This window comes from Anomaloglossus baeobatrachus, chromosome 5, assembly GCF_048569485.1.
Source record: "Anomaloglossus baeobatrachus isolate aAnoBae1 chromosome 5, aAnoBae1.hap1, whole genome shotgun sequence".
Taxonomy (NCBI): Eukaryota; Metazoa; Chordata; class Amphibia; order Anura; family Aromobatidae; genus Anomaloglossus; species Anomaloglossus baeobatrachus.
In genome coordinates, this window is record NC_134357.1 from 269,059,035 (window position 1) to 269,086,886 (window position 27,852).

The following is a 27,852-nucleotide window of genomic DNA, read 5'->3' on the forward strand; positions in this document are numbered from 1 at the left end:
AAAAACTAATATAACATCAATCTCACATGTTGGAGAAAAGAGAGGGAAACTGAGGCCAAGTATTAAGAAATAATGGTATAATAAATGCAAAAGATAATTAGTACATATATATATAATACCACAGAATTTAATTGTATAAGAGAGTTATAAAGGCACCCAGGCCATACAAAACGGAAGCCATAATTTACCTAAGGTGCAAGTGCAGGTAACAAACAGTCAAGGAATGTTCCTAGGCCATCAGAGACCCCCCCAGAACGGATCAGGGGACCACCAACGCGCGTTTCGCTACGAGTTGCACGCTTCTTCGGGGAGGGAGATCCTCAATACTTGGCCTCAGTTTCCCCCTCTTTTCTCCAACTTGTGAGATTGATTTTATATTAGTTTTTTATCTATATCTGTGTGTGATTTTCTAATAAAGTTGTATTGTCTTTGCACAGAGTATACTGCGTTTTCTATGTGCAGAAAATCTTCTGCGTGAAGGAAAGTGTAAGTGATTTCAAGGAGATTCCATCCACTGTGCAGATAATGATGCTGCTGAACTAGCAATATTTGGATATGTTTTTCTCTATAGGCTTCTATGGAGAGCCTGAAAAGCTGCTTGTCAAAAATACTGGTGCATTTTTAACTATGAAATAAAAGTTTTTCTGTACTGAAAAAATAAACAATAAAAAAATGCAGCTTCAAATCTGCACTAAAAATGCATTAAATAAAGGGAAAAATGCAGAAAAAAATATTGTTTTCTAATATTTTGATGCTGATACGTGCAGATAAAAAGCAGCAGAACAAACACAGCATTTACACAACATGTGAACACAACTTTAGACTCCAACACTTGTGTAGTCGCAATTATTCATAGCTGGTGCATGAAGGCTGATGAGGGGGCTGATTCTTAGTAAGTGCAGACAAACGCCAACTGGCTGCGGCAATGGAAAGAGTACCACAGTCCATCTGAAAAATAATGAAAAAAGGAGGGTTAAGGATAGAATATGACTTTTCAAAACTCAAGGTTTGTTTCTATTCTATAGCTCATGGGACTTCATAGGAGTTTCTTGGCTTGTGATGAATAACCCTGTATTTTAGGGGTTGGCCACTACTTTAACATTGACGGCCTCTCCTTAAGGCCTCTTTCACACGTCCGTGAAAATCACGCACGTTTTTCAAGGACGTGTCAAAGGTGCGTATTGCCCTCGGTGATCCGTGTGTATGGCACACGTGTGTTCTCTGTGTGCTATCCATGATAACACACAAAGAGCAGGAACTTTCTACTCACCTGTCACTGGCGTCGCTGTCCGTGGTGCTGATCTTCGGTCTCCGGTCCTGCTGACTCCCCGCTGCTTCTGCTTCCGGCCGCAGTGAAGTGAAAATGCAATGAGCATAATGAGCGGGGGTCGGAAGCAAGTGACAGCAGCGGCAGAGACAGCAGGGCTGGAGAAGGTGAGTAAAGTTTTTTTTTTCTCGCAGACACATGTGTTTTCTCCGGTGCGTATCACACGGAACACATCCGTGTGGTCCCTTTGCGTTCCGTGTGACACCCGTTTGCATTCCGTGTGACACCCGTGATGCTGGAGAAAAACGGACATGTCTATGTGTGGAGCACACGGGCACACGTATGCTCCACACGTACATACGGTCCATGGCAGAATACGCACGTGAGCGCAGACCCATTGATTTTAATGGGTCTATGTGTGCCCGTTTCTCCGGTACGTGAGGAAACGGACCAAACACGTACCAGAGACACGGACGTGTGAAAGAGGCCTAAGAGAGGGCTATCATATGTCTACGTTCACACTACTGATAAAAAATAATCCATTTTTCATCCTGAAAAATCATGTTTTTTTATCCTGAAAAAATGACTATTTTCATCCGTATTGTGACCTGAATTTCATCAGTATGTGATCTGTATGTCTGTCTTTTACATAGTTTTCTAGTTTAATAATTCCAATGGATCCTTAATAATGTCTGTATAACATCCAGTTTTGTAATGCAAACTTGCAGTTTTTCACACGTGGACAATCAGACAGCAGGCAGACAGAACGCGGATATACAGTACATATGCTTGTCTGAATGAGCCCTGAATATGCGGTGTTCACATATCCACTGGATGGATTACAATGTATTGACCGGTGAGTATCTGACAACCACCGTAACCATAATTTTTTGGCAGGTAGGGGCATTTGTATCACCACTAGATTGGAGCAGGAGTAAGCATACTTGACTGCTACTCCATTCAGTCTCATTGGGGATGTGGAGTGCTGCACTCATTTTTTTCTCAAGGACTCACAGAGAATCATTGGAGCAGTGATCAGGCATAGTGCAGCTCCACTCCGATGGAAAGTAAACTTCCCCATTGGGGAGCATCAAGAGTAACAAAGCACGGCTGGAGCAGTTTAACTCATTGCTCAAGACAGTGTCAGTGTCATGTGCAGTTATAGCTGCCACTCACTATGTACAGCTGACACTTCCAGTTAATTCCTTAAACATCCGAAGGCGGTGAGAAGGAAGCCTGCATTGATTAGTTTGGGGTTTGCGTGTCATGACAATGTCAAGTGGGCCCCGGGAACACGAGTTCTGACGTTGCTGGAACTGCACCACCACCGGGTGGGTAGTATATACTTTGTTATTTTTATGGGAGTGCACATGGGGAATGAAAAGGGGGTTGTCCAAGTATGGGACAACCCTTTAATTACATTCACCCCATTATGACATGTTATGTACATGCTATGAGTCATTTCCCTGCCTTTGATGCGACTTGCATGCCGAGCTCAATCTTTCCCTGCAGATGAAGGCTTACATCTGCCTCTAACAGCTGAGGGTGGAGCGGCGCTCTGCCTGTGGTTGTTAACCTGTCAACCTCTGACAGCGACATTTAACTAGTGTTGGAATGGGGGCAGGCACTTCTGAGCCCTCATCATCATCGATGAGTTGCCATGACAGCCAGGGGGTCAGCTGAAGACCCCTATGTTTGTCATCACAGTACTCCTGTGAAAACCAGCCAATTGTCGTCATTCATAGGAGACTGTGACAATGCTGTGGCATTGCTGTATATAGATCAGACCATTGCAGGTTCAAATCAACTAAGGGAGTAAAAAGTAGAAAAAAAAGTTTAAAAATCTGAAAAAAAACCCCAAACTCAAAGTTCAAATCCCCTCATATGGCTATATTGACAGAAAAATAAAGCAATTATTTTTCATTTTTGAATTAAAACTTAAAATAGGTTGTTAATTTTGCTGATAGGTATCTTAAGGAAGGACACATCGGCACATATATTTAATGTTTATAAAGTGCTCCTGGCATTGTGATACTGTACTTACTGCTTATATCCATGGCAACACACCAACGTCCTTTGACACGCTGATGATTATATTCAAAATTGGTATAATCCAATTTACGTCCATCGATATTGCAGTACGAACCATTCTAGAAATAAAATGATATTATATAACCTTAAAATCTTGATTCTTTCAGAGAGGCACAGTCATGGGTCACAAGCTTCTTACCTCCCAGAATACGAATACATGGTTCTCCTTTTGTGATCAGTTAAAGGGAATCTGTCAGCAGATTTATGCTACCCTATCTGAAAGCAGTATGTTGTAGGGACAGACAACCTGTTTGTAATGATATATCACTTACTGGGCTACTTACTGCAGTTTTGATAAAATCACAATTTTATCTGCTGCAGACCTTCCAGTTCTCTGAATGCTGAGCTCTGTATAACCCTACCCACACCACTGATAGGCATCTTTCTATGTACACTGTGCATAGGCAGAAAGCAGCTAATCAGTGGTATAGACAGGGTTATACAGCGCTCATGAATATGGAGGGCTAAATGACAGAAGATTTACTAGTCCTCTAAGAATAACCTATTGCTGGAAATACAATGATTTTGTTAAAACTACAGCAGGCAGCCCAGTGAATTACACATCACTGGAATCAGGGTCTCTATTTCTACATTATGCTGTTCACAGATTAGGTGGGAAAAACTGGTGACAGATACCCTTTAATCACCACCAATCTAAACAATTAAGGGTAACAGAGATGTAGGCCAAGATTAAGAAAATTGTGATTTTTTTAAATGAATAGTTGACTATAGCTGTGATATACAGTACAGTGGAACCTTGCTTAATGAGAACAATCCGTTCTGGGACTGTGCTTCTTAACCAAGTTACTCGTTCAGCAGAGCAAGATTTCCCATAGGAAATCATTGCAATGCAGACGATTAGTTCCAAAACGTGTTAAATGTCCCATCCTGGTCCCCTATTATGTCATTCCACACACACAAACATGTAGAAACACACACAAACACACACAAATACATACAAACACACACAAACACACAAGCACGCATGCAAACGCACATATTATATGCTCACTTTACCTTCCGTTCCATCTCCTGGGACTTGCTGTTCTCTGGTATGGGGCCGGGCTGTGTATCGCGTTACCATAACGACGAGGGAGGAACTTCCTGGCCAGAGCGCTGACATCAAAGGCAGAGCCGCTTGCCTCTGATTGGCCAGCGCGCTGCCTTTCAGTAGCGGTGACAGGAAGTTCCTGCCTCGTTGCTGTGGATGCCGATACACAGCCTGGAGGAGCGGAGCGGGGAACTACAGGACCCAGGAGGCCGGCGATGAAACGAAAGGTACACTATATTATGTTATATTATATGCTCACCTTACCTTCCGTTCCACCACCGGCCTCCTGGGTCTTGTAGTTCGCCACGAGGATGTCGCGATGTACCCGGGAACTACAAGAACCATGAGACCGGCGGTGGAACGTGCGTACATGTGTGTGTTTCTGTGGACTGCAAGTGCGGGTCAGTGCACGGTGGATGGACGGAACCGGAAGTGTGTGAGGTGAGGATTTCGCTCGTACAGCAAAGCTTTCTCGTAAAGCGGGTTACAAATTTACAGAAAGCTTTGCTTGTTAAGTGAAATTCTCGTTAAGTGGGTTACTCGTTAAGCGAGGTGCCACTGTATATTGAATGATTTGTAAGCTGCTTGAATAAAAAAGCAATTGTGGCACCCATGCGGCTTCAGTCGCCACAGTATTGTGTGGCGCCCTGGACAAGCCAGGACGTCACAGGTACTACACCAACACACCCCACACCCCGGTTAGGCACACCTAAGCCAAACACAAAATCCTTGTTGCCTTCCTCCAGGGGCTGATGTCCACACCAGGGGGTGGGCCAGGCGGTTGGTCCCGCCCACCGAGGAGTTCACAGTCCTGGAGGTGGGAAAAGCAGTTAGAGATCAGTTAGGGAAGTGAAGTGGTAGAGGAGCAGACTGACAGCGCAAGGTTGGCAGACGGTGGTGACCGTCTGCAGGAGAGGCCGATTAGAGCCGTAAGGACCGTGGACGGGCGGTGGCCCGGCGGTACCGGACCGGTGAACAAAGAGAAGCCAGCACCATCCGGCAGGGCTTACGGCCCCCGACCAGGCTAGGAGTCGCCGTAAAACTGGTCAAATCCGTTAGCGAAGGGAACCTCCGGGGTTTCCCAGCAGTCAAGACCCGATTGAAGGCAACAGCTCAAACCGTAAAGGGAAACACAGTCACCTCCAAGGCTAAAGTTCCCAGGGCCAGAGCCTGCGGGCAAAAGGGGCTCCTCCAGCACCAATCCAAGCTGGGGAGCGGGTTACCGGTGGGAACCCATTGGAACCGCAAACACAACCTAGGTGCAGGGAAAGGCAGTCACCATCAACCTGCCGGGAGGAGAAACACCGCAGCCGTCTGTGGGACCCGTCCATCCAGCCGTTTGTTTTACCGGAGACTTTGCATTCGTCATTGGCTGAGTGAGTTCCACCGTGCCGTACGGCACAGTGCTGCCCCGTGACCCTGCACCTCATCAGGCCCCGTAACCCGCCTGCCATCCATCCCTACCCCTCACCGGGCCCCGGGGCCACCAACCCCCCCTACCCACGGAGGGGAGAACCAACATCCAAGCTGCTCCCTGTCACCGCTCCCGGGATCCCCGTCCAGAGCAGCGGTGGTGTCACAACCTCACCACAACCGTGGGTGGCGTCACGGACAATATCCCTAAACCCAAACCACCCCCTTTCACTCACGGGCGAGGAACGCCGCTCGAGTCCCCGGGATCCGGCCCACCGCTCGAGCCACCACCGAGCAGCAGCAACAGCATCCGGACCCGAGCAGTGGGTGAGCGCAGCGTCCCCTCCTCCGCCCGCGACAACTTGGCGTCACGAACAGGATCTTACCGCTCTGTCGTCTGGTAGAGGTGCGCCTTGTGACCGCCGGAGGTGTCCGGCCGAAAATTTTGAGAAGCCGCCATTTTGGCCGCGAAAAGTCCCCACTCGAGCGTCTCCTCGAGCAGTGGAGGCGCGAAAGCCGAAACCCCGCCCCGGTAGAGAAGGAGTCGGAAAAAGACTAAGGGGGACGGATGGCGTCTGGCCGCATGTAGCCCGCGGCTATAAAAGCAGGGACGCCAGGACCCTGCGTCCATCTTTTTGTTGGTTCCTGGAAGAGGCCACTGCAGCGATGTATCAGCCGTCCCGCAGCACCGTAGCCCCCGCGCCTGGAACCGCGGCGTGGGTGGAGGTCCGGACCGCCCAGCTCCAACAGCGGCTGCAGATCAGAATGCAACTCCTCTTGGAGGAGTGGGAGGCCGACATGGTGGAGGGGGTGGCGGCCATACGGAGACACGAGGTGGATGGAGTCTTGGAAGGGAGTGTAAGTGACCCACGCCCCTGTACCCCTAGTGGGTCGGTCATCGCGGCCGAGGGACCCGGTCCATACCTGCTCGCCCTGCTACCTCCCCCGCTACCCGTGTTGGCTGCTGCTGCCCCGCCACTAGGCCCGCTACCACCACCACCGGTAGCGGTACCCCGCCAATCCGCCCAGGCGAACCGACCTGCAGCCGAGGCCCGTGACCGTCCGGAGACGCTCCCGTGGAAGGTGCCGAAGTCCGAGGCCATCGGAAGAGAGATACCGGAGGCACCTGTGGAGACTTCCCCCGAACCGGTGCCGACAGACCGCTCCGTGCAGGAGGTCCAGCGAGAGACGATCCCTGTGCCCATCCCCCACGCCTCGGCTGAGGCCGCGCCGGGTTGTCGCTGCAGGGCAGCACCCAAGGCCATGACACCGCGGGACCTTCCCCCCAGAATGCCAGTCCTGGGCAGCGTGAAGGAGGTCTCGCGGGGCCTGACCTGTGCGCCGGGGCCCGCAATGGCCCCTTACTGGGACAGAGGACAGATCCCGCTGGGCCAGGAAATTGCAGAGAGGGAGCGAAGGAAGGCGGAGATGGTGGCCTGCACGATCTGGGAGAAGGAAAGCCTCCGCCAAGCAACCTTCCGTGTCCGGGGCCCGCTTTATGAAGGGCAAGTAAGGAGGTTTGACGTCCGTCGGGGCTATGGTTTTATATATGAACCGGGCCTGGAGGCCGAAGTCTTTGTGGCCCGACGGGACGTCAATGCCCACCTACCGAAAGACCACCCGGGCCGCAACCTGATGCCGGGAGATTTGGTACAGTACACCAGGCACTGCGGGGAGAGGGGGTTGGTTTGCGCTGGATGCAAAGCTGAGGGGCAATCAAGAGGCCCGAGTATCCGCCCAGCCCCTCTCCTGGCCGACACCGTGGATCCGGAATAAGTTGGCGGTCCTCCGCTGCAAGTTGTCCCCGTTGGGACCACCAGTTAGAAAGTTTGAATGATAAATGAAAATGATCAACTGAAGTTTACCTGATTGACAACCGTGATTGAACCGGCCGTTGCCAGCAACTGTTGTCCCCGTGGGGACTGTCCTTAATCCTTGCGTAAGGGACTCCTTACGGACAAGCCCGAGAACTTGCAGGGCAACCACAAACTGAGTGGCATGTAAATAAATATGTTTTGGCTTATACCGTTACCGCCTCCGGAGAGGCTGATTTGGAGGATGGGCCTGCAGGAAAGTGATGGCCCAGCCAGGCCTGCCACTACCGTAACCGGTGGCGATCCTCCGGGGGTTCAGGGGTTCCCCATGGACGCGGGTCCCCTGAAAGAGACAGAACCCGCTCAGGGAACTTGGTGCTGGACTGGGGTCAAGGGGTGCTGCCCAGTTGCTTAGGGGCAGCATCAGGGCCAGGTTGCTTGGGTGGGAGAAGAGCGGAAGCTGTAACCGTTATTTATTAAAAATGTTGGTAACGTTTACGAAATGTGCCTCCCGATGTGGGAAGATTGAAAAATACTTGTTTCATGTTTTACCGTTTTACTCTTTTGCAGTTAAAATAAAACCGGTGATGGACGGGCAGCCCGCGGATGGTCTGCATTTTACTAAGGGGGAATGTGGTGCCCTGGACAAGCCAGGACGTCACAGGTACTACACCAACACACCCCACACCCCGGTTAGGCACACCTAAGCCAAACACAAAATCCTTGTTGCCTTCCTCCAGGGGCTGATGTCCACACCAGGGGGTGGGCCAGGCAGTTGGTCCCACCCACCAAGGAGTTCACAGTCCTGGAGGCAGGAAAAGCAGTTAGAGATCAGTTAGGGAAGTAAAGTGGTAGAGGAGCAGACTGACAGCGTCCGGGTGTGTGGCCCAGACGGAACAGCAAGGTTGGCAGACGGTGGTGACCGTCTGCAGGAGAGGCCGATTAGAGTGAGCCGTAAGGACCATGGACGGGCGGTGGCCCGGCGGTACCAGACCGGTGAACAAAGAGAAGCCAGCACCATCCGGCAGGGCTTACGAACCCCGACCAGGCTAGGAATCGCCGTAAAACTGGTCAAATCCATTAGCGAAGAGAACCTCCGGGGTTTCCCAGCAGTCAAGACCCGATTGAAGGCAACAGCTCAAACCGTAAAGGGAAACACAGTCACCTCCAAGGCTACAGTTCCCAGGGCCAGAGCCTGAAGGCAAAAGGGGCTCCTCCAGCACCAATCCAAGCTGGGCAGCGGGTTACCGGTGGGAACCCATTGGAACCGCAAACACAACCTAGGTGCAAGGAAAGGTAGTCACCATCAACCTGCCGGGAGGAGAAACACCACAGCCGTCTGTGGGACCCGTCCATCCAGCCGTTTGTTTTACCGGAGACTTTGCATTCGTCATTGGCTGAGTGAGTACCACCGTGCCGTACGGCACAGCACTGCCCCCGCGACCCTGCACCTCACCAGGCCCCATAACCCGCCTGCCATCCATCCCTACCCCTCACCGGGCCCCGGGACCACCAACCCCCCTACCCACGGAGGGGAGAACCAACATCCAAGCTGCTCCCTGTCACCGCTCCCGGGATCCCCGTCCAGAGCAGCGGTGGTGTCACAACCTCACCACAACCGTGGGTGGCGTCACGGACAATATCCCTAAACCCAAACCACCCCCTTTCACTCACAGGCGAGGAACGCCGCTCGAGTCCCCGGGATCCGGCCCACCGCTCGAGCCACCACCGAGCAGCAGCAGCATCCGGACCCGAGCAGTGGGTGAGCGCAGCGTCCCCTCCTCCGCCCGCGACAATGGCATCTCACTTAAGGTGCTGTATTCATTCCGGGTAAGGAATAGGTTAATCGCTGGTGTGTCTCACATTCACAAACCACACAAAGTTAGGTGCTTTCCCACTGGGATTGGCCTAGTGTAGATAAGGGGGTGGCCATCACGAGGTATGGGACTTTCCTGGTCACTAAGACAACCACCTGGGGGGCAGGCACCACTTGGGGAAAAGGAAGGAGCATCTTCACACTTGAGCAGTTACCCCTGGGCACAGCTTGGTGTGAGGAGCACAATCAAGACCTCGGTCCAGACATCACCTTATAATTCTGGGAGCACTACAAGACCTGTGGCTTGGAGCAGACAGCTCAGCCCGGGCTCTCTACAGCTACAGGGGATTCCAGGGTCTGCGGAGAGTGCAGGAAACACCCGCAGCCCGTTCCATATGCCATACTTGGGATTGGAGGGACCCCGACCAGAAGGAACACACAGTGGGAACACTGGCGGTGACCTCCGAACTTTCCGGGATCGGATGAGGCTCAACACAGCAGAGACCGACACTCCAAGGCTGACAACTGGACTGTGAGTAAAAGACCTTGAACTGCAACCACTAAGTCAACCCTTCATTGCTGGTGCCGTCGCCCCGCGCTCCGGCGCCAATGGCCACTACCGCCCCCATCATCCTCCTTGGGGCCTAGCTCTACCTGTGGGGAGCTGAACCATCCCGGCTGCGACATCATCCACCCCTGAGGACAGCACCCGCAGTGGCGGCGTCACGAGACAACAACTCCCAACTTCCTCAACTCCTTCATCCTCATCTCCCCACCATCATCCCACCATCCATCTGTGACATCCCCTGACTCTCACCGGCCCGGTGACGAGAATTCCCAAGGCCCTGTGGGGTGCAACACAATCAATTTTTATGCTGTTTGGCTAGACTTAGAATGCTTTTGATGTAGAGATTTGGTAGTCACAGAAAGGTCACTATATATCTTGGGGTCAGACCTCTATTTTTCTGTTATAGAGCTGTGAGTATTCAGCTTACCTTAATAGTTCTGTAAAACATTGATAAATTGTGTAATACTGGGTTCATGGAGCTGCCACCAGGCGATGTTATCTGCAGAGCGATTTCAAGGAGTTGTTCACTCATGGACAACCCCTACTTAATCAGTGCAGAGCTTCATAGAAAATAAAAACAATCTACAGTATCTTTACCTCCTATAGCAGTGATGTCCCAGCGATGTCAGTGACTTCACACTGTTGTCTCGTGATCCTTGCAGCCAACCATCAGTTGCTGATCTGCTGCAGTCTTTGTGATTTCATTTGTGTAGATGGATGTCCACTTTGAAGGAATATTGATGACCTGCAGCCTATCCACAACCTCTAATTGACTTAAGCACTCACATGCCACAACAATGTAAACTCACTTGTTGAGAACAGCAGCAACTACTTTGCTAGAACAGCGCCGCTGTGGGAGGAAAATTGATTAAAGGGAACCAATCACCAGGATTTTCCTATATAACCCAAAGCCAGTGCTATACTGTCACTATCAGACTGATTCTCTACATTCCATTAGTGGTCAGCTTGGATGTATAGGTTTTGAAATCCAAGAAAGTAAAGTTTATAAAATCGGCAGCTTCTTGAGTGACAGCAGCTGAGGATCAGATAATATATTTATACTTATCCCCTCCCCTGTTAGAATGAGCATAAGTATTATACCGTCGATTTAACTTTTCACTAGGAAGGAATGTGTGAGGTCATACCCATGTGACCAGAAGGGGCAGGGCCTCAGCCACCAGAAAAATGTTGCTTTGTGGTATCAGCTCTGTTGGCTGAGGCCCTGCCCCTTCTGGTCACATGAATATGACCTCACACAGGTCCTTCCTAGTAAAAAGTTAAATCGATGTTATAATACTTATGCTAATTCTAACAGGGAAGAGGATAACTATAAATATATTATCTGCTCCTCAGCTGCTGTTGTCGCGGGCGGGGAGGAGGGTGTCAGCACACTATGCTCACCCCTTCTGCTCGGGTCCGGCGGCTGCTGCTCAGTGGTGGCTCGAGCGGTGGGCCGGATCCCGGGGGTTTCTCGAGCGGCACTCCTCGCCCGTGAGTGAAAGGGGGGATGTTGGGTGAGGGGATTGTTTATTGTCCGTGACGCCACCCACGGTTGTGGTGATTTCACCACCGCTGCTCGGTGTGGGGATCCCGGGGATGGTGATGCGGAGCAGCCAGGTGTTGTGTTGCCCCTCCGTGGGTAGGGGTTGGTGATCCCGGGGCCCGGAGATGGCTTGGGAGGTGCAGGGCCTGGTGGGCGCAGGGGGCAGCGCTGTGCCTTGCGGCACTGTGGTACTCACTCAGCCTGAGACGTTGACACAGTTTTTACGGTAAACCAAACGGCTGGTAAGACGGTCCCACGGACGGCTGCACTTGCTCTCCCAGTAGGTGACGGTGATGTCCCTCTTCCTAGCACCTTTGTGTACTTGTTGGTTGCGATGGGTCCCCACCGGTAACCCGCTCCCCGGCTTCAAGCTGGACCGGAGGAGCTCTACTCTTTGCCCGCAGGCGCTGGCCCTGAGAAACTCGTGCCTTGGCGGTGGCGGCGTCTCTCTTACACTGGCTGGGCTGTTGCCTTCAGTCGGGACTTGGTTGTTGGGGGATCTACGTCCCCTGCACTGACGGATTTGGCAAATTCTGGCGACTCCTAGCCTTGCCGGGGCCCGAGAGGCCCCTGCCCTGGTGCTGACTGTCCTTCGGAACACTGCTCCAGACCGCCGGGCACACAGCCTCCGGGGTCCTTCCAGGAACTTCCAAACGGTCCCCCTCCAGACAGTCACCGCCGTTGCTGACCTTGCTGACCTGTCCTGCCCAGAGCTGGACTACTTCAGGCTTTTGCACACTCCTTCTGTTCTGTCACCACTCTAGCTTTTCTCCTTTACTACTTTTCTCCTTCACTTTCACTTAGCTGTTTACTCCTTTCTAGCCCTCAGCTAGACTTCAACTCTTGCCCTGCCTGGGCTCAACTGCCGGCTTTTCCCGCCTCCAGAGCTGTGATCTCCTCGGTGGGCGGAGACAACCGCCTGGCCCACCCCCTGGTGTGAATCATCAGCCTCTGGAGGAAGGCAACAAGGATTTTTGTTTAGCTTTGGTGTTCCTAACTGGGATGTAGGGTGTGGTGGTGTGCGACCTGTGTCCCCTGGCTTGCCCAGGGTGACACATTCCCCCTTAGCAAAATGCAGACCGTCCGCGGGCTGCCGTCCAACACCGGTTTTATTTTTCTGCAAAAGATAACATGGTAAAATAATAACATATGTACATTTTTAATAACTCTTCCCTTACGGGAGGCACATTTCTTTAACGTTGCATAACGGTTTACGGTTACGGTTTCCGCTCTCTCCCACCCAAGCAACCTGGCCCTGATGCTGCCCCTAAAGCCCAGGCAGCACCCCTTGACCCACAGTCCAGCACACGGTACCCGAGCGGGATCTGTCCTTTCCCTCCAGAGGGTAGCCACCGGTTCCTTTGGTGGCTGGGCCCTAGCCTGCTCTGCTCAGGGCCCTCCCTCCAACCTGCCTCTCCGGAGGCGGCCTGCGGAAAACGGTAACGGTAAACAACATATTTACAAGCCACTTAACGTTTGTGGGTGCCCTGCAAGTTCACGGGCTTGTCCATGGATAGTTCCCATGCAAAACTTTTTAAACGGTCCCCACGGGGACAACGGTGCCGGCTCCAGCCGGTTCAATCACAAAGCAAATCAGGTGAGGTACGCGGTAATCATCTTCATCATTCTTTCAAACTTTTAAACAAACAACCAAAGTGGTGGTCCCAACGGGGACTGGACAACGGTGCTCCGCTGCCCTACTCCAGGCCTTCAGCTTCATCCGAGGGAGGGGGTGCCGAGCTCACTCTGCTCTCCTGGCTGCCCCATAGTTTCACATCCAGGGCAAACCACCCCCTCTCTCCGCAGTGTCGGGTGTACCGAACGAGGTCTCCCGGCATTAGGTTGCGGCCAGGATGCTCCTCGGGCAGGTGGGCATTCACATCCCGCTGGGCTACAAACACTTCGGCCTCCAGGCCCGGCTCGTAGATGAACCCGTAGCCCCGGCGGACATCAAACCGCCTCACCTGCCCCTCGTACAGCGGTCCCCGGACACGGAACGTGGCCTGGCGGAGACTTTCTTTTTCTCGGATAGCTCGAGCCACCAGCTCGGCCTTCTTCCGTTCCCTCTCGGCGATCTCCAGGCCCAGCGGTACCGGCTCCCTATCCCAATACGGCGCTGCTGCCAGCGCCGGCGCACGGGTCGGGCCCCGCGGGACATCCTGGACGTTGCCCACTGTCAGGAATCTGGGCGGCATGTCCCGCGGTGTCTTGGCCTTGGGCGCTGCTTTGCAGCAACAACCCGGCGCTACCTCAGCCGAGGTGTGGGGGATGGGCATAGGGACTTTCCGCTGCTGGGCCTTCGGCTCGGGGCGGGTCGTCGGCTCCGGCTCGGGGGATTTTTCAGGGGATGCCTCCGGTTCAACTTTCGGAATCTTCCACGGTAACACCTCCGGTGTACTGCGGGCTCCGGCTACAGGTTGGCCCGCCTGGGCGGGGACGCTGGGTACTGCTACCGGTTGCGGTGGTAGCAGGCCTAGTGGCGGAGTCACGGCCTCCGGGACGGGTGGCGAGGGAGGCGACGGGGGGAGAGGGCTTGGACCGGGCCCCACAGCCGCGATGACTGGCCCTGCAAGGGCATCGGGACGTGGGTCACTCACCCTCCCTTTCTCCGTCTCCTCCTCGCGTCTCCGCACGGTGGCTACAACGTCCGCCATGTCGGCCTCCCACTCCTCCATGAGGAGCTGCATCTTCACCTGCAGCCGTTGGTAGAGCTGCGCGGTCCGGATTTCCACCCACGCCGCGGTTCCAGGCGCGGGGGCTACGGTGTCGCGGGACGGCATCCACATGATGGCTTCTTTTTCCAGGAACGGTATGTCTGCAGAGTCCTGGCGTCCCTGCTTTTATAGCTGCAGCTACATGCGTCCAGCCGCCATCGCGTCCCCCTTAGCTCTTTCCGGCCCCTCCTTTCTGGGGGCGGGGTTTTGGCCTTCGCGCCTCTACTACTCGAGAAGACGCTCGAGCGGGAACTTTTCGCGCCAAAGATGGCGGCTTCTGAAATTTTTCTGCCGGATAACTCCGGCGGTAACAAGGCGCACCTCTACCAGACGGCAGAGCGGTAAGATCCTGTTCGTGACGCCAAGTTGTCGCGGGCGGGGAGGAGGGTGTCAGCACACTACGCTCACCCCTTCTGCTCGGGTCCGGCGGCTGCTGCTCAGTGGTGGCTCGAGCGGTGGGCCGGATCCCGGGGGTTTCTCGAGCGGCACTCCTCGCCCGTGAGTGAAAGGGGGGATGTTGGGTGAGGGGATTGTTTATTGTCCGTGACGCCACCCACGGTTGTGGTGATTTCACCACCGCTGCTCGGTGTGGGGATCCCGGGGATGGTGATGCGGAGCAGCCAGGTGTTGTGTTGCCCCTCCGTGGGTAGGGGTTGGTGATCCCGGGGCCCGGAGATGGCTTGGGAGGTGCAGGGCCTGGTGGGCGCAGGGACGCGGGGGCAGCGCTGTGCCTTGCGGCACTGTGGTACTCACTCAGCCTGAGACGTTGACACAGTTTTTACGGTAAACCAAACGGCTGGTAAGACGGTCCCACGGACGGCTGCACTTGCTCTCCCAGTAGGTGACAGTGATGTCCCTCTTCCTAGCACCTTTGTGTACTTGTTGGTTGCGATGGGTCCCCACCGGTAACCCGCTCCCCGGCTTCAAGCTGGACCGGAGGAGCTCTACTCTTTCCCGCAGGCGCTGGCCCTGAGAAACTCGTGCCTTGGCGGTGGCGGCGTCTCTCTTACACTGGCTGGGCTGTTGCCTTCAGTCGGGACTTGGTTGTAGGGGGATCTACGTCCCCTGCACTGACGGATTTGGCAAATTCTGGCGACTCCTAGCCTTGCCGGGGTCCGAGAGGCCCCTGCCCTGGTGCTGACTGTCCTTCGGAACACTGCTCCAGACCGCCGAGCACACAGCCTCCGGGGTCCTTCCAGGAACTTCCAAACGGTCCCCCTCCAGACAGTCACCGCCGTTGCTGACCTTGCTGACCTGTCCTGCCCACAGCTGGACTACTTCAGGCTTTTGCACACTCCTTCTGTTCTGTCACCACTCTAGCTTTTCTCCTTTACTACTTTTCTCCTTCACTTTCACTTAGCTGTTTACTCCTTTCTAGCCCTCAGCTAGACTTCAACTCTTGCCCTGCCTGGGCTCAACTGCCGGCTTTTCCCGTCTCCAGAGCTGTGATCTCCTCGGTGGGCGGAGCCAACCGCCTGGCCCACCCCCTGGTGTGAATCATCAGCCTCTGGAGGAAGGCAACAAGGATTTTTGTTTAGCTTTGGTGTTCCTAACTGGGATGTAGGGTGTGGTGGTGTGCGACCTGTGTCCCCTGGCTTACCCAGGGCGACACATTGTCACTCAAGAGGTTGCCGATTTTATAAACTTTACTTTCTTGGATTTCAAAACCTATACATCCAAGCTGAACACCAATGGTATGTATACAATACGCTTGATAGTACCAGTACAGCATTGGCTTTAGGTTTTATACGAAAATCCTGATGATTGGTTCCCTTTAAGCATGAGTTTTTCAGAAGTGAACAACCCATTACAACAGCTTGTAAAGAATTTAATAGGAACTCTAAAAATGTATATATAGTAGTTAAAGGAGTTTTCCCACAAGCAAAGTTAATTTCAAACATGATTTTACTAAACAGATCTTATAATAATAATAATAATAATAATAATATTATATACAATTGGATGTTATATAAAATGTTCCTGTTCTGAGATAATCTTATAACTATGTCCCTGCTATGTACTGTGTAATGGCCATGTCTGACTGTACAGGAACATGGTCTGATCATACCACATCTCCTGGGCAGGGGAGGAAGCAAAATAGAGTATACAGATAGCAGGGCATGGGATCACAGCTCATTCTATTTGAGAGGTAAAGCATTTCCCTGCCTGTTTTAAAAAATATTTTACCTCATAGAAAGAATAATTTGTGATCCCAAGCTGTAATGTGGTATGATCAGACCATGTCCCTGTACGGTCAGACACGGCCATTACACAGTACATAGCGGGGGCACATATATAAGATTATCTCAGCACAGGAATATTTTTTTAAAAAATACATCCAATTGTATATATTATTATTGTTATAAGATTTATGGATTAAAAATCAATTTTAAAATGAACCCCTTTAAGGGCAACTGCAGGCAGCTAGTAAATTAGGATTTTACACTGATAGAAAGCAGAAGAATCAGAGGTCTATAAAATTAAAATGGAAGTAAAGGCCCCATATAGAAATCTAATGTGACTCCACTGTGAGACCGCTAATGGCAAACTGTCTGATCTGTCAGTCTGCTCCTTAAAGGGGTTGTCCAGTCTGAAATGATGACTTCAGACTTACGAATCCTCCCAGCGCACACACTGTGTGTTTCAAGGATTCGTCGGTTTCTGAGCTGGGAACAGCGGTCATGTGACTGCAATCGTGCAATAAGCTTGTTCCCGGCCAGAACTCGACTAGTGGGCGCCTGGGCAGCCCTATCTCTTTCTCTAGAACCCCATAGCAATGCTAACATTTATTGGAAGATGCGCTAATATTGAAAATGGTGAAGTACTTACTGCATATGGCTTCCAAACACCAATCCAAACATAGCTGTTATTACGAATATGTTTCATCAGGTAGCCTTGTACAAAACTATTTGATTTAAAGTGATGAATGGAGGTCAAATGCCCACTCCAATTACGGCAGACTTTCTATGGAAGAAAAACAGTAAAAATGTTAATATAATGTTAAATAATGTTAAACGTTAAATGTTAGGCCTCCTTCACATTTCTGTGATTTCCGGTATGTGTGGCATGTTTTTTTTTCCACGAACAGCACAAGTGCCCATTATTCTATGGGGCTGTTCAAGTCACTTTGTTTCTGGCAGCACGGATGTCAATGACCAATACAAGTCTATAGGTCTGTAAAAAACATGTACAGCGCACAGATGATAGAGTATAATATGTTTGCCGTCCATGTGCTGTACATATTTAACATTGAAAAGTATAGGAGAAGCTTTATCATTATTTATTTAGCCATATGGGAAAAACATGGATGGCAAACGGATGAAAGAAAGATGACACACGCAGACACACAGATGACACAGGCAGACACAGAGATGACACACACAGACACACAGATGACACACGCAGACACAGAGATGACACACGCAGACACACAGATGACACAGGCAGACACAGAGATGACACACACAGACACACAGATGACACACGCAGACACAGAGATGACACACGCAGACACAGAGATGACACAGGCAGACACAGAGATGACACACACAGACACACAGATGACACACGCAGACACAGAGATGACACACGCAGACACAGAGATGACACACGCAGACTCACAGATGGCACAGGCAAACACAGAGATGACACATGCAGACACAGATGGCACAGGCAGACACAGAGATAGTGTGGCGCCCCTGACCTGGTCAGGCACCACTGAGTACTGCACCCATGCTGGGGACAGTACAATACAGGTAATCCAGAAGGCTGACCGAGGTGTGACTACACAGGCGCATAGTGATCAGGTCTCACACATGTACCTTTGAGAGGACCCCTGGGGATCCCAGGAGGGGGAAAAGCCTTCGCCTCCACTGGAATAGTGGAGGGGGCCAAGAGCCTCCATCTCCTCTCAAGGGGTGTGGTAAGAGAATCTGGTTGCTAGGTGGCGTAGGCAGGCACAAAAGGGAAAAGAGAAGGAGGAGTAAACAGTCTGCAGCAGAGTGTGGAGGAGTGAGGAGCAGGAAAGTGAAGCTCTGACAGGAGCAGCAGTGAAGGTCCCAGATGTGAGCCGGTTCAGAGCAGAGTCCAGGGAGCTCCGAGGAGAGCTGACCCCTTCCCCTGGGCTGCTGTAGTCTGACAGCGTCCGCGCAGTGGCTACCGACGGGGGAGAACGGTCACCTAGGAGTGCTACCCGAAACCCATCTCCAGCTAGAGAGAGAGCACAGAGTGGGAAGTAAGGAGACTGCTAGGGAGAACCAGGCCCAAACGGGCGGCAGATCCCGGAGCGGGGATAGATCCACCTTTCCCTGCTAAACCTGCCGGTGTGGGGCCCTCAAAGCCCACACCACAACACCACAAAAGCCGCAGCCACGTAGCCACAGTTAGGGCCCATAGCTCACAGGAGGCAAGCAGCTGGAGTGAGCTGGTCCAGGCCACAAGCAAACGGCAAACGAAGGGGAGTGAGGCTTCAGCAACTTCCCTGGGTGACCCCCATAGGGACTAAAAGTCGGGGTCACCCCAAACCACCAAGGGCTAAGGAAGGCGAGTTGGTAGTCACCATCAGAAGTCAGCCTGAAGGATACCTGGTTCCCGCCTGGTTCATCCCAGCTACGCCCGGGTTACTCACCCTGCCACCTGAAGTGAGTAAAAACCCTGAAAGACATTCTGCCTGTGTGGAGTTATTCTGCGCCTTGTGGTTCTACGCACCTACACAGGGCCCTGGGGCTTGCCTCACTCTCAGGAGGCTATTCCAACTAACTGCACTCACCATCAGCCCCAGGCGTCCCTCAACCTGCAGTGGCGGTCCCCACTGACCGCAATACTGAGAGTGGCGTCACGACAAGAAGAAGATCTCCTACCTGTGGCCAGATCCAGCTGAGTGGAGTCCCTGAAGGTAATGCACCGACACAACACCTGTGGGGCTTCACAATAGCACACGCAGACACACAGCTGGCACAGGCAAACACAGAGATGACACATGCAGACACAGAGATGACACACGCAGACACAGAGATGACACAGGCAGACACAGAGATGACACACACAGACACACAGATGACACACGCAGACACAGAGATGACACACACAGACACACAGATGACACACGCAGACACAGAGATGACACACGCAGACACAGAGATGACACACGCAGACTCACAGATGGCACAGGCAAACACAGAGATGACACATGCAGACACAGATGGCACAGGCAGACACAGAGATGACACACGCAGACACAGAGATGACACAGGCAGACACAGAGATGACACACACAGACACACAGATGACACACGCAGACACAGAGATGACACACACAGACACACAGATGACACACGCAGACACAGAGATGACACACGCAGACACAGAGATGACACACGCAGACTCACAGATGGCACAGGCAAACACAGAGATGACACATGCAGACACAGATGGCACAGGCAGACACAGAGATAGCACACGCAGACACACAGCTGGCACAGGCAAACACAGAGATGACACATGCAGACACAGATGGCACAGGCAGACACAGAGATAGCACACGCAGACACACAGCTGGCACAGGCAAACACAGAGATGACACACGCAGACACAGAGATGGCACAGGCAAACACAGAGATAACACACACACAGATACAGAGATGGCACAGGCAAACACAGAGATGACACACGCAGACACAGAGATGACACATGCAAATGGCACAGGCAAACACAGAGATGACACATGCTAACACAGAGATGACACACGCGAACACACAGATGATACACGTGTAGTGCCCCTGAGAACATTAGGGCACTACAAGGAACTATCCCTTATCCCCTGGGACCTGGAGTAACAGTGCTATTGACCACCAAAACGTGAATCAAATCATAGTGAACTCTTCACACCGGGCCTGAAGGGTTAACCGAAGGGTTTAGCCAGCTTGGTGGGAGGAGTTAGGGAGTCAGAGTCTGGAGTCAGGGGAAGTCTGACGGCGCACGTTGAAGTGTGCGGATGGGCCGACACTGGGTCTGTGTAACGGTGACCATGGGGGCACAGGAGAGAGGTCGCCAGGTTGGGAACCGAGATACCGCTGGGACCGAAGCAAGAATGGGGCACAGGGCCCTAGGTCAAGCGCTAGTTTCAGACTGTTTGGCAAATACCTGCACGGTGAGGACACCTTCACGGACTTCATCGAACCAAATAATCCGAGGGCGTCAGCAGTAAACTAAGATCGGGGTTCGGACACTTACCTCCCCGCAGGATTTGCACTGCCCGCCGTACGGAGAATGAAACTGTACCCCAAAAGGGACAGTCGGGGTCCCCAAACGCTCCACGCTATGGGGACTCAATCTACAGAGAGTGCCAGGGACAGAGAAACCTGGGTCTCTACATTGGCACTGGTCCTCCTGGGACCTGAACCAGCACCCCTGGATCCAAAGTGAGTAGAGACTGTTAATGACAACCTGTGTGGTCTCCGTTATTGCCCCCGTTACATCTCCCAGGCACAGCCCTTCCTGCAGAGGGCCTACCATCACAGCTGCCACTACCATCAGCTTTGGGAGTACCCACATTGAGCAGCAGCGGTTCTCAATAATTAACCTTAACCCGCAGGTGGCGTCACATGACAAAAACTGTTATCTCCCCTGTAAATACCACCCATTAAAAAAAAAGTGCCCAGAGCACGGGACCGGGCAACGGCCACCAGAGTGACATTCCTGTTTTTTACTGCTCAGGACCGAGTACCCCCTTCTCTGGGCGCAACACACGCAAACACAGAGATGACACACGCAGACACACAGATGACACACAAGCACACAGATGACACCCGCAGACACACAGTTGACACACGCAAACACAGAGATGACACATGCAGACACACAGATGACACATGCAAACACGGAAATAACACACGCAGACACAGGGATGACACATGCAAACACAGAGATTACACACGGATGATGCACTGATGATATTGATACCGGTTTTTCATGTATGTGCTTTATACAAACGTGTGAAGGGGCCTTCAGGGAGCTTTACACGCAGCGATATCGGTATCGATATCGCTAGCGTGCGTACCCGCCCCCATCGGTTGTGCGTCACAGGCAAATCACTGCCCGTGGCGCACAACATTGCTCGGACCCGTCACACTACTTACCTGCCTAGCTACGTCGCTGTTCTAAGGGGGCAATTCGTTCGGCGTCACAGCGACGTCACTAAGCGGCCGCCCAATAGAAGCAGAGGGGGTGGAGATGAGCGGGACGAACATCCCGCCCACCTCCTTCCTTCCTCATTTCGGGCGGCCGCAGGCACGGTGAGGTTCCTCGTTCCTGCGGTGTCACACATAGCGATGTGTGCTGCCGCAGGAGCGGATATGCGTCACAAATTCCGTGACCCCAACGACATTGCGTTAGCGATGTCGTTGCGTATAAAGCAGCCTTTAGTGTGTGTATTATGTAGAATATAGGGATTATTGCTGCATTTGTAGTGAGCCTTGAAATGAATGTTTCATAATAAAATAACCTATTGCTTATATCAAGTTTTTGTGTGGTGCATTTTTTAATTTTATTTTTTACAAATTCTGATTATTTTTTTAGTTTTTGTATGCCATTTCTATGACCTATTGCTTATATCAAATTTTTGTATGGAGCATTTTTTAATTTTATTTTTTTTCAAATTCTGATTTTTTTGTTTTCCTATGCCATTTCACTATTTAAAAAAATAAATAAATAGAAAATGGTACAAGCTTGCATTTTTCTCTTTGACCACTAAACTTAATATGAAGCAGACCTCTCACATGAACATTTACCAGTTCATGTATGGACCTCAATACCAAGACTGGGGCAATGGTCTCCTGACCTTAATGAACTGCCTCATATTTGCTTATGAAGCCGTTTCTTCTGGTCCAGAGACCTAAGGTCTCTCTGGCATTGTGATCTGTACACCGTGAAATGAGGACGTGTGAAACAGGTTTGGGCCTGATAATCTGGGTCCAATTCATCAAAGCTATTATGCCTTATAACTAGTGCAAAAAGCTTTGAAAAGTCACAAAAATTGGGACTTTTTCTCACCAGCTGCTCTCTATTTCACCAAAACGGGCAGCGCTGGAGTGATAGGGGTGTGTGATGGGGGCATGGTGCCACAGCTCATTTAATTCATGATGTGAGAAATATTACTCTAGTGAAGGAACGGAATAAGACATTAGGCGAGGTGCACACCACTTGGATTCATTAAGAGACGTGTCCAACCATGCCCCTCATCTACAATCTTGATGAATCAGGGCTTTTCTGTTCTGAAGAGATCAAATAGAATAAAAATAATATAATCAGAAGAAAATAATAGGCTTTACTATTTGGTTGAAATATTTGAAAACTAATAGATGATACTTTTTCATAAATAGCTAAATAATGTCAGAATGATGCAGTATCACCTTTGACCATGACACATCAAACTCAAACTGTCTCTCTGTGTGTTAAGCTGTGTTGTATGTTGTTCAGGTCACTTTTGGGCCACTAGACACTCCATCGGGGCTTGTATCTTAAGCCTTGAAAAGGGGGATTCAAATTGACCTCTTAACAGAGCTATTGACTGTTATAAAGGAGATGATTCCATCTGATATGTAGTTGCCATTGCCTCTCCGCTGGCCTAAAATATGATGGTGAAAATAAAGAGCTGAGTTTACCCTTGAATTATAGCCATTTATTGATTGAACTGTGCAGGTGTGTACATAAAAATCATTGGGCCTGATAGTAGAAGTACTCATTTTGCCCCTTCGCACCCCCCCAAAACAAAAAAATTGTTAAGGTCGCAGAAAAGCATACTCCCAAAATTTGCAACCCCTACAAAGTTTTCCTACCATTGAGACCACTTAGTGTCCCCATGCATTAAGATACCCCTTTCATGGACCACATAAAGAGTGATGAAAACAAAAGTACCCCAAGCATATTATAATACCCCCACAGTGAATTCCTCTGCAGTACCCTCAACACAGTTTGATGACACTATAGTACTTCCCCTGCAATGTATGACAACCCCACAGTGACCCCAACTCATTCTGATTGCCCCAACAGAATCCTCTTTACATAATGGCCCTCACATTCCTGTATAACCCTCAACACAGTATGATGGCCCCAACATAACTATTCACACTGTATAATGGCCCCCACAAGCCCTCCAAACAGTTTAATGGCCCCCACATTGCCCTGCAAACTGTATAATGTTCCCACATAGCCCTTAAAATGGTATAATGGCCCCCAATGATAAAAAAAAAAATTGAATAAAAATACTAACCTCGCCTCGTTCCACCACTACACTAAGAAGTTGAAGCTCAGACGCGAAGGGAGAATGATGGATCCAGGATGCCAATACTGTTGAATGTGCAATGCTTGGGGCCCCGTGCCAGCGATGGCACCAGCCATCCTGACTCATGGGCCCCATAGTGGTCTGAAGCTATTAGGGTATGTGCGCACGTTGCTTTTTACCTGCTTTTTACCTGCTTTTTTGCTGCTTTTTCTTCTGCGCTGTTTAATGCCAAAATGGATGTGTTCTTCTATTCAAGCAAAGTCTATGGGAATTTGGGTTTCTTGTTCACACTATGTTGTTCAAAATGCTGCCTTTTTGTGGCAGAACTTTGGTCAAAAACTCAGCTTTGCAGTGCAAAACCCAAATGGCAAAAACAATTGACATGTTGCTTCTTTGAAACGCTGAGTTTTTGACCAAAGTTCTGCCACAAAAAGGCAGCATTTTGAACAACATAGTGTGAACAAGAAACCCAAATTCCCATAGACTTTGCTTGAATAGAAGAACACATCCATTTTGGCATTAAACAGCGCAGAAGAAAAAGCAGCAAAAAAGCAGGTAAAAAGCAGGTAAAAAGCAACGTGCGCACATACCCTTAGTGATATCTGATATGCCACTACATCTTAGCACAGGAGAAAATCATGAACCAATGGGCAACTTGCCATTGGCAACATTACAAGGTTATTGTTGATGTCCTAAGTGCCCATATTGTATAGATAATACACGATATTGAGGCTATTTAATTACTGCAGGTATATAAACGTACTTCAGCGTCGTTGTAGCTTTTGTGAGTAGTGAAAAGTTGGTAGACACATTTTACTTTATCTGGACATGCATCATCTTCTGCTTTTACAGTGAAATCTGGTTTAATGCGGTCACTGTCTTGACCCAGAGAAAAATCTTCTCCATCAGGTCCATCCTCATCCTTGTATTCTTCAAATGATCCATGAAATTTATCTTTAATCATCTGATTGTTCTTCTGAGCATAATCTCCTGGAAGCAATAACAATAACAATTATTTTTTAAAGGAAACTAGACTCATTAGGTTCACCTGGTGAGGTGGATTCATAAAGTTGCAGGTCCGGCTAGACACACAAATCCAAAGCATTGGTGCAGCAGACTGGTGGGCACGTGGGAGAGCAAGGATTTGTGCACAATGGAAATCGAAGTGCAAGGCAGTGCACAGAGGAAGGCTGAAGAACCACAGGCCCAATATGAACAGAGACATTTGTTATGCTTACTGCAGAAGGTGGCTAACAGAGGTTTAACTTTCAGGAGTGAGGACATGGAGGAATCACTGGAGAAATGCAAGATGACGGCACAAAATGACTAGAGGATGGAATACTCAAGACAGCATCTGAACTCTTGAGTCTTAATACTGGAACATGGGAGTGTCTCTAGCTGGGCGTAGAAGCCCTAGGGACATGTCACTGAAATACGCCAGGTAACTTGGGAAAACCGATGTGGAGCACCTTAACGGACGTCCGCCATGGAGGAAGGAAGCCAAGACTGGCATAGGTGGACAACAAACACAACTTTTTGGGATGGCAAACTTCATGAATGGTGGATACTTTGGCAGCTGTACTCAATATCAATCAACTGCTGTAAAAATTGGATTTTAAGGTGTATGAAAAAAGCAAATAATGATTTATATAAATAATATTTACCCTGAATAAATCATTTGTATGCCCTCCTTTTAAGTCCTCAGACTAGTGTATAATATGGATGTGTGCTGTCTGAGTAAATATTGAACAACACTCTGAATAATGTAAATCAATTGGGCTGTGCAGATGACGTTTTTTTTCACATTAATAGAGTGTCCGTGTGAAAAATACCACAGCGTACACTATTCTCTTCTGAGTCTCAGAAGATGCGTATTGCTTTCCATCTTTACGCATATATTGCCATTATTAACCCCTTCACGACCGGACGATTTTGTGCTTTCCATTTTTTTTCACCACCCTTCTTCCGAGAGCCGTAATGTTTTTATTTTTCCGTCAATATAGGCATGTGGGGGCTCATTTTTTGCGGAATGAGTTGTACTTTTAAATGAAATCATTTTACCATACAGTGTACTGGAAACGGCAAAAAATTCCATATGCGGAAAAATAGCATAAAAAGGGCAACTGCACACATTTTTTTTAGATCTTTTATTCACTGTGTTCACTATATGGTAAAACTGAGGTGTCGCTGTGATGCCTCAGGTCAGTGCGAGTTTATAGACACCAAACATGTATAGGTTTACTTTTATCTAAAGGGTTAAAAAAAGTGGCATACGTTTTGCGCCATTTTCCATGACCCATGGCATTCTCATTTTTCGGGATCTATAACTCAGTGATGGTTTATTTTTTGCGTCTCGAGCTGACGTTTTTAACGGTACCATTTTTGCACAGATTGCATTTTGATCACCTGTTATTGCATTTTGCGCAAAATTTCTGGCGACCAAAAAACGTAATTGTGGCATTTGGAATCTTTTTTCCGCTACGCCGTTTACCAATCAGATTAATTGATTTTATATTTTGATAGATCGGGCATTTCTGAATGCGGTGATACCAAATGTGTGTATATTTTAATTTTTTTTAACTCTTTCATTTTCAATGGGGCGAAAGGGGGGTGATTTGAACTTTAGGTTTTATTTATTTTATTTTAATTTTTCAAAACTTTTTTTTATTTTACTAGGTCCCCTAAGGGACTATAACGATCAGCAGTCTGATCGCTCTTCCATATCTGCTGATCACAGCAACACAGCTGTGAACACCAGATATGCTCATCTCCTGTCTCACACAGCTCTTGGCCGGGTGAGACAGAAAGTGAGTTATGTGAGATACAGGAGTCATCACATGAACCTGTGCTACCATTTCAACCTTCGGATCCACGTGATCACGTCACGTGACTTCCAGTGTCTGGCGGTGAGTAAGCATAAACCACGACCGCTATTATAATGCCGCTGTCCTAGTTTCATAGCGGCTTTTAAAGGGTTAACAGGTATGGGTGGATCGCGGATATGCTCGTACCTGGTAGGCACACATGTCAGTTGTACAAATCAGCAAAATGTGCGCGGTTCCCCTCCGACTGCCTGCGGCAGCCGGGGACATTAACACTATGACCGCTAGGACATAATTTTACAGCCCACAGTCATTAAGGCGTTAACCTAGGAAACTTTATGTGATCACATACATGTTAAAATGTTGATGCATAAAACCAGATGTCACATAGGCTTAAATGACTTTTCCCATGAACAAAGTACATTTTAAATCAATAGATCTTGAAATAATTTCCACAATTGGATGTGCTAAAAAAATGTTCCTGTGCAGAGATAATCTTCTACATGTGCCCCTGCTATGTACTGTGTAATAGCCGTGTCTGACTGTACAGGGACATGGTCTGATGATATCACATCTCCTGTGCAGGAGAGGACACAAATGATTATAAAGCCAGGATGGTATAGAATTGCAACTGCTGGTTTCTGTGAGATAAAACAAACCTAAAAACAGGCAGGGAAATGTTTTACATCACAGAAAGAATCAGCCGTGATGTGATTCGATGCTGTCCTATCTATATACTATTTTGCTTCCTCCTCTGATTAGAAGATGTGGAATGATCAGACCATGTCCCTGTACAGTCAGACATGGCCATTACACAGTACATAGCAAGGACACATATATAAGATTATCTTAGAATAGGTACATTTTTTAACACATCCAATTTTGGAAGCCATGATTACTACAAGATCTATTGATTAAAATGTACTTTGTTTGCAGGACAACCCCTTGGAAAAATGGCAAATGGATGTCACGGATGACAAAACGAATTTTGTCGATGACAGTTACACAATCGTCTGACCATGGCCTTAATGTGAGGCAGAGTTTTGGTCTCAAATACTAAAATTATCCTAAAATTATATAGAGCTGGGGAGAATTTAAAGTTGAGTGAATTGGTAAACAAATAAAAGTCTTGGAGCTTCTTCAGCTTGAGAAAACATTATTAAATAACTTGGTCTTATTGAATCTGAATGATATCTCTTGTTTTTAGCATAACTATCATCAGTGGCCATAATATTGTTTTCTGCAATATCCACCTCATTCATCGATGTTAAATATATTTACCCCATCAGCAGTAACTATAATTACTATATTACTGGCCAAGACAATAGATCTTTGTGATATAAGCATCAATGAATTAACTCACCAGATTCCTGAGCATAGATCATCCCCACCAAAAGCAGCAGTAGAAGCTTCCACATGGTGTCTAGATGCCTTCTCACAAGTCTGATGATCTTCTACAGGTTTGTTCTTCTG

The 27,852-nt window shown here is 49.5% G+C and overlaps 1 protein-coding gene across 1 annotated transcript; it reads right to left on the reverse strand.

The window, feature by feature from the left end:
* Nucleotides 1–398: 398 nt before the first annotated feature.
* On the reverse strand, nt 399–27,852 carry LOC142309957 (C-type lectin BpLec-like). Its single transcript, XM_075347429.1, has 5 exons — nt 27,743–27,852; nt 24,321–24,547; nt 17,107–17,241; nt 3,312–3,417; nt 399–948 (listed from the first exon to the last, which is right to left on the reverse strand). Exons 1-5 carry the CDS (start codon nt 27,795–27,797, stop codon nt 890–892), a joined length of 582 nt encoding a protein of 193 aa, XP_075203544.1. The 5' UTR covers nt 27,798–27,852; the 3' UTR covers nt 399–889.

Bases quoted from the DNA above. Each gene is read 5' to 3' on its own strand.
- LOC142309957 (XM_075347429.1), bottom strand. From the start codon at position 27,797: ATGTGGAAGCTTCTACTGCTGCTTTTGGTGGGGATGATCTATGCTCAG. The intron at 24,548-27,742 runs GTGAGTTAATTC...TATTGCTTCCAG, and splicing joins GATCTATGCTCAGGAATCTG to GAGATTATGCTCAGAAGAAC. The intron at 949-3,311 runs GTAAGTACAGTA...ATTATTTTTCAG, and splicing joins TGTTGCCATGGATATAAGCA to ATGGACTGTGGTACTCTTTC.